This window comes from Hakea prostrata, chromosome 1 (genome assembly GCF_041222555.1).
Source record: "Hakea prostrata isolate BN-2017 chromosome 1, UWA_Hpros_2, whole genome shotgun sequence".
Taxonomy (NCBI): domain Eukaryota; kingdom Viridiplantae; phylum Streptophyta; class Magnoliopsida; order Proteales; family Proteaceae; genus Hakea; species Hakea prostrata.
Window position 1 is genome coordinate 4,548,030 of NC_142600.1, and position 7,140 is coordinate 4,555,169.

The window sequence follows — 7,140 nt, forward strand, 5'->3', positions numbered from 1 at the left end:
CCTGTTGCTTCGGGAAATTAAAATATTATATATTTAAGTTCAAAAAAATTTTAAATCTAAGAATTGAAATGTTATATTTTTTTTTCTTTAAATGTTATATATTTAGTTCCAATAGTGGGTTAGTAGTTAGTAGAGCTGTTAAAATAAGTCCAAATTTTCCTGGGGAGATCAGGGTTTGCACCTATATTGGTAATATTTCCTCTCCCAATATAGAAAGCTCTGGTCGAAAAAATAAAGTAATTGAAATATACTTCTCACCTTTTACCAAAAGAAAAAAATAAATATATATATTCCTTGCCCTCCCCAAGGTTTACCTTGAGTGATTATAAGCAACTTTAATATGTATTTCTCTGCTACCCAGAAAAAAAAAACATGAATTTTCTCTATTCTCCATCCCAACAAATGAAATAATTATTTAACTTTTCACCATCTTTCCATGGCATTCCTAGCACAAGAGATGATTATCAACTCAGAGAAATTTCTTTGATTTATAGGAGTTTCTTCCATTTTACTATTTCAAGGCCTCCGAGTCTTTTGTGGGTGGGGGATGCAAATTTCACAAGTGCTGCCAACAAAATACACACTCTCAGTCAAAAGTTAAGACTACAGGGGAAAGCAACCATGTTTTAAGTCCTGAGAACATCCACTTGGGGGAAAATAGTTTAGCCTTGGCACTGTCTCTGAAATCATCCTCCTAAGTTCCCAACCCTCTAAATATATGAGACCCGCAATGGGTAATGACCCTTCTGCTACCAGAATGCAAGTTCTATTGACAAAGATTTATCACTAAACTGCAAAACACATTTCCCCCTTCAAATGGGGATAAAATCCTATAATTTCACATAAATGGAAAACGGTGCAGGACAATTACAGAATGCTAATGTTTCTTGTTACCCCAGAAAAACTTCTGGAAATAAAACGCAAGGCACTTAAAAGCAATCTACAAGTTCGAGGTTCACTACTTTGTTGATAATAAGAAGAACCATTTTATCAATGCACAGAAGCTCAATGTTCAACAGCTATCATCGGAAAATATTCTACACAAGTGGACTTCTCCAACTAGTGGATGGCAGTATCTGGGTCAATCAGGAGGAGATACATGATCAGAGGCCACATGAATGTGAATCAAGAATTTAGTGATGGATGTAAGGCTTCAACTTCTCATTGTCTTCTTGAGTATGAAATCTCTGACAGAAAGTGGGAGATGATACATGATGGCCATAATGGTGGAGAACTTTCCATAAGAGAACCATGATGGTGGATTATTCTGCAGAATAGCAGAAACTGTCTTGTTTGCAAATTCATCTGCAGGGGTTGATTTGAGACCTTGTGAAAAACTGGCTCTGGCTTGGATGACATTACTAAATGGTTTGTAAAGCTTCCACTCAGGCATCTTGCTGTAACTAGCAACTGCAGAGTTTCCTATGTTTGACTTGATTGCACCAGGGAGCACATTTATAACATCAATGCCAAAAGGTTTGAGCTCCAATCTGCATGGACAAAGCAGGAAAATACCTGAACTGAAAATTCCAACATGAAAAGAACATTGATGATGACCAATCGGGTTCATATAGAGCATAACTAAGTCAATGAATGTCAATTCTGGACAACTGCTGCAAATATAGGGAACTAATAACTATTATTGATTGAGCCATTGGATACCAGATTTTCTTTCGTAAATCAGAATTAATGTTAAAAAATAATAATAATAAACGAAACAACAAAAATGGACACTTAAAACATCTAAACAGGATGATTTTCTTATATGGAAGATCTTTTCAAGACAGGACCATCAAAATGGTCTTGATACCTGGAGAAAGATGCAGGCGAAGGACATACTTAATAAATGATTAAGAAGGTTCATATTGAAATACGCAGGTTGCACAAGTATTACACCATTGAACACCTATGCATCCCTTTATCTCTCTCCACATACCACTGGGTGGACAAATAAGTACTTTCACATACCTCATAGTATCTGTTAGGGCATGAAGAGCAGCTTTGGATGCAGTGTAGACACCTGACCATGGTCCAGGGGCCAAGGCAGCAACACTTCCAACATTCACAATTTTCCCCTTTCTCCTGGCAGCCATGTGAGGAACAACAGCTTGAACCAGCCTTATGGGTCCTATAAATAATAAAGAAAACAATAAATACAATATACAATTTGATGATGACATCAAAAAATGTGTAGAGAAAACACTTCAGTAAACAGCATCAGGTTACAGCTTCTATTTGTAAATAAGGACCTTCTAAAAGGAGTTGTTGTAAATAAGTGCACAATAAAAGAGAAAATAAATCCCATAAGAAACTAAATAAATGGGGGGAAAAAAGGATCATGATAAAGACATACAAAATGCAGATCAACTTCTGAAGCACTTTAAGCATTGCCCATATGCAGTAGAATTCGTCACAGGCAAATTTGTGGTTGAAGAAAGATTAAGTCCCAGAAAATAGATCTCTAAAATAGATCTCTTGATCAATTTGAAGCATGTCAAATTTGGAATAAGAAAACAGATAATCAGATGAGGATAACACATCTTCAATAATAAAATGGAGATATTGATATGGAGCAATACGATTTACTTCTCACGTGGTAGGCTTCAAGAATGGGCAGCAATTGGTGAGATGAAATGTTAAATTCTTTCTTTCTGTCCTACCCATCAATTTCACAGCTTCACTTCATCTATTTGTGCTCTCATCCCCCCCCCCCCTCCTTTTTTGGTACAGAAGAAAGAGAGGGGGGGGGGGGGAGTGTTTTCCTCATTACTCAAAATGCTTATGTGAGAACAGAAAATGCTGCCTTTGGATAAAGTAGCTCTTGCTGGCTAGTTTCAATAGCTATTCATACAATTCAAAAGTAAAAGACAAATGGCATTGAAGAGGTGTGCAGGAATCTAGAAAGATGAAGGCAATAAATATACATCCCAAGCCATATAGGAAGACATCATTGTTACAGATGAGTAGGCTTCCAGTAAGAGCTCTTGCAGCTTTTGTAAAGTTATTATTACCTAATCTATTGTTACATCTAAAGAACTTCTATTAAACCTTTGAAGGTTGCATCAAAGTGGTTGACCAACAACAGGCATGTGTTATGTATTCAACAAGTAATCATCTGAAAGAAATATTTGAGGGTAAAGGGACATACAAACAAAGTCAGGTCCAGCATGAATCCACTGTGGAATACTAGTAAAATTTAGGTAATGTTGGCTACCCCAGGGTGACACTCCATTCTACAGAAAAGTCAACAAAGATTTTCAAACTGTTGGGTTCAATTTTCTGGTCTCATGCTCCATGAGTTTAAAGATAGTCTGTTCAACTCTACCTAGTGGAGGAATTCTATGTACCTTGGATCTGGATTCCCATCTTAATAAGAGATTCTGAGATCTCTTGCTCAGCAAATGATACAAACACAAATTTCACAGCAAATGGAAGGGTTCTTGATAGACCACAAGGGGGATAAGAAAGAAAGCCAGTATCAATAAACAAAAAAGTTTTAGACTTAAGTGACATGAACATCCTCTTATATATGTTCTGACTTCAGAAAAGTATGTTGTCACCACTGTCAACACCTGAGATACTGTGGCTTCAGTTGATGAGCCAAGGCACTCAATTAGTAAGTCCCTTGTTTATGGTACAGTCAACACAATACTGTTGACTGCAAGTACATACAAAGCTTTTTTGGAATTGATCAACCAAATGCAGGGAAGAATATTTTCTTCTCATAGAATTTCTTAAGCAAAAAATTGGCTGATCATTCGCCTGGAAAGGAAAAAGGGGGAAACTGCTTCCTGGGCTTCACTTTTTATTTGACTACACGTGACTGGTATATTTAATCTTGATTCAGAATAGGTCCTGTCTGGGTGACAAATCAATAGGAAATGCTATTTGCTTCATAAGAATAAAATAAAAAAAAATTCTATGAAATGCTTTCACAGGATTCCGGCTGCCTGCCCTAAAGATTATTGTGAGTGTTTATCTTGTAGGGGATTTTTGCCCAAGAGCATCATTTAAATATCAGAGCCTCCTCAATTCGCACTACTGCACACTGGTACAGACAACTGCATTTCAGTTGTGAGAGAAAGAAGGTTGAGCACACAACAATTTCCATGCTAATTGGTTCTTAAAAATTTGCAAATATGCCACCCGAAATTGCTTGCATAGTTGATGCATTTATGTCAACCTATGGAATCACCACACAAAGTATTTGTACATTTCACCTGCTGCCAATCTCTGAAACACTCTGGAATACAGAGTCATATGTACATAAATTCTTGGACATCAATACCAAACTAACACATGTCCGGACCTCAGTGCCACAACACATTCTTTAAGCCAAAAAGGGTGTTGCATCCCTCATTGGCGCCACACTTTTTTTGGGGGAGGGAAAAGGAGGGTTTGTTTTGGGTGTTTAGGCAAGCAGTCTGGGTCAGACTGTTTCAGGTTATTATGAGGCCAGAAATCACTGAATTTTGCAACCGTAAACTCTTGTTCAAGTTCACTTCAATCACATGTTTGTTCAGATTTGTTCTCTTAAAACAAATCTAGCTTGTATTAATCAAATTTACAAAACCACGCCCTCCTCTAACATCAATTATTATTTCCGGTAGATAAAAATTCAAATTCTAAGAAAGGAAACATCCAGTCAACGATAAACCACTGAAATCCGAATGCTCAAACAAATGACGTCAAATCAATCTCAAATTTTAGGGTACAAAGAAAACAATAACTATCCTCTTGACCACGTAATAACCAAAAACGAGAAACCAGTAGCCAAATCTCATCGAAGGATAAATGAGTATCGAATTCAACATCCAAGAATCTCGTGGGAGTTAAATCAATATCGAAATTGAAATGAACATTAATAATTTCATAGAAATATTTCCAAAGCTCTTTTGAACTAACAATAGTCCGGAATAAAGAATCCAAAAAACAAAAAAAACACTAATTCAAGAATAATTGCGAAAGAGACTGGAAAGGATTACCATAGACATTGGTATCGAAAGTATTTTGGAGAGCAGATAAAGGAATCTCAGCAAGAGGGCCAACGCACTGTATCCCGGCGTTATTAACGACGACATCAATCCGACCAAACTTATCAAGAACGCCAGTCAAAACCTCTCGGACGTTTTCATCGGACTGAACATCCAGTTCTTGCAGAAATAATCGGTCATCGTTCTGAAGATCTTTCATAGTACTGATAGACCTACTGGTAGCTACGACCTGGCATTTCTGAGAAGCAAAAGCTCGAGCTAAAGCGTGACCAATACCTCCTTCGCTACAACCCGTTATCAGAACTACTGGTTTTTCAGAGACATCCATTTTTGGCTCTGATGCTTCTGTTCGAACAGATTCAGCGAGAGATATAACTAACTATACAAGCCTCAGGCGGCTCAGGAGGTGAGTGTGAGGTTGAATTTTCCTTTTCGGTAATATCAAAGTTTGACTAACTCTTTGAGTTTTGACTGCTAAGAAATGTAAAAGGCATGGGCCATTGTATTTTTTTATGGGCCCTCTCTCCTCAGCCCATAGTGGCGTGGCCCATGACACCATTCTCACGGGAAAAGATAATGACAGATAAAGCACTACAATGATTTTTATAATAATATTTTATGTATGAGGTTTTGCCCTGTCAGAAGTTAGTAAATACGCGTATATTAAAGCGGTTAAATACCCAACTTCCGTAGGAGAGGTCTTGGGTTCGCACCCACTCGGGGGCATTAATATAAAGCTCTCCCCTGAGGAAGTAAATCGTGGTGCAAGCTGGCCCGAATGAACCTTAGTTCAAAAAAAAAACAAAAAATGTGACGTCTCCCCTAAGAATGTACCTTATCATCAATATCACATTTGTCGTTCCTAATCTACAGTGGTACTTTGAGTCAATTGCCCATTATCATTAATATTTTTTTTATATATAATTCTAAAACACAAACAATATCTGGACAAATATATTTTTTTTATGTTGTTGTGTGACAAATGGTTTTGTTTTCTTCATTAAACAATATTTTTTTATTTTTCATGAGTTATGTGATAAATATTTTTTATATATTTCCTTTGTTTGTCTAAGACATAAAGATCCGAAAGAATGAAAAATTATCTAGATTATTGTCTATTGTTTTTTTGTATTGAAGGTTGTATTTTAAATGTATATTGACATACAAATTTTGAATTAATTGCAAAATAAATCAATTCACTATTGATTTTTAAAGAGACAAAACCCCCTCCTCTCCCGTGTTTTTGTTCCCATACTTTTTGAAATCACTCATATTAAAACACATGAAGTATGATTACCGTGCACAACTTATTGAACCGATTTGTTCAAAACATACCATTTGTCGTATGACCTTATTAATTATCGTATGTATTCATACTCGAAATATTATTGTACCCGAACTTGCTAATTGTGCTATTAACCATTGGTTTTTATCAATTGAACCGATCCTTTTGGATAGAATACCGTAACAACTCTTAACTCGTGAATGAAAACTTGACAAGTCAAAATAGTGATTGATCTTTAGACTGATTATTTTATATGAAAGTTCTCTTGATCTATTTGATTCTGTGAATCATTGAGGTGAGAACAATGGAACCATGGCAAAATTCAGGGCATGGTGTAATGCACAAAGTTCTTCTATACAAGGTTTGTTAAAGGTTTTTTCTACAAGCAATTCTCTAGATCAGCCATAGAATATACGTTTGATAGCTGATGCAAGACAAATGGTTACTCACACAACTTATTATCATGTCTAAGATTTTTTATTTTCTTGAACAAGTGGTTAGATGGACTATCCTCACTTCCTTACCCATTCCATCTCCCTCAAACCTCACCCATGCAAGGGTGAAGTGGGTACCCTGCCCACAAGGCCTATATAGGGGAGTGATCGACCTTTGCATATGTGAAGCTGTAGGACATTTTTGTTTGTTTTTTTTTTTTTTTTTTGGTACCATTTTCAAAGCGGGGGAGGTGGGGGTGAACATAATACTACAAACCACTCAGCGGAAATCGGCCATTCTTTCGGGCCCAAAACCGAAAGGGCCTTCTTGGCTAAGAGATCTACTATTACATTAGAACTCCTAGGAATAAAGGCAGGGATACAATGGCGGAAGTTATCCATCAGATAGTGAATATCTTGGATCAAG

The 7,140-nt window shown here is 36.7% G+C and overlaps 1 protein-coding gene across 1 annotated transcript; it reads right to left on the reverse strand.

Annotated features, from left to right (window-relative positions):
* Positions 1 to 668: 668 nt before the first annotated feature.
* Positions 669 to 5,416, reverse strand: LOC149026837 (NAD(P)-binding Rossmann-fold superfamily protein). Its single transcript, XM_089156572.1, has 3 exons — positions 4,986 to 5,416; positions 1,969 to 2,128; positions 669 to 1,490 (listed from the first exon to the last, which is right to left on the reverse strand). Exons 1-3 carry the CDS (start codon positions 5,320 to 5,322, stop codon positions 1,154 to 1,156), a joined length of 834 nt encoding a protein of 277 aa, XP_089012698.1. The 5' UTR covers positions 5,323 to 5,416; the 3' UTR covers positions 669 to 1,153.
* Positions 5,417 to 7,140: the final 1,724 nt, after the last annotated feature.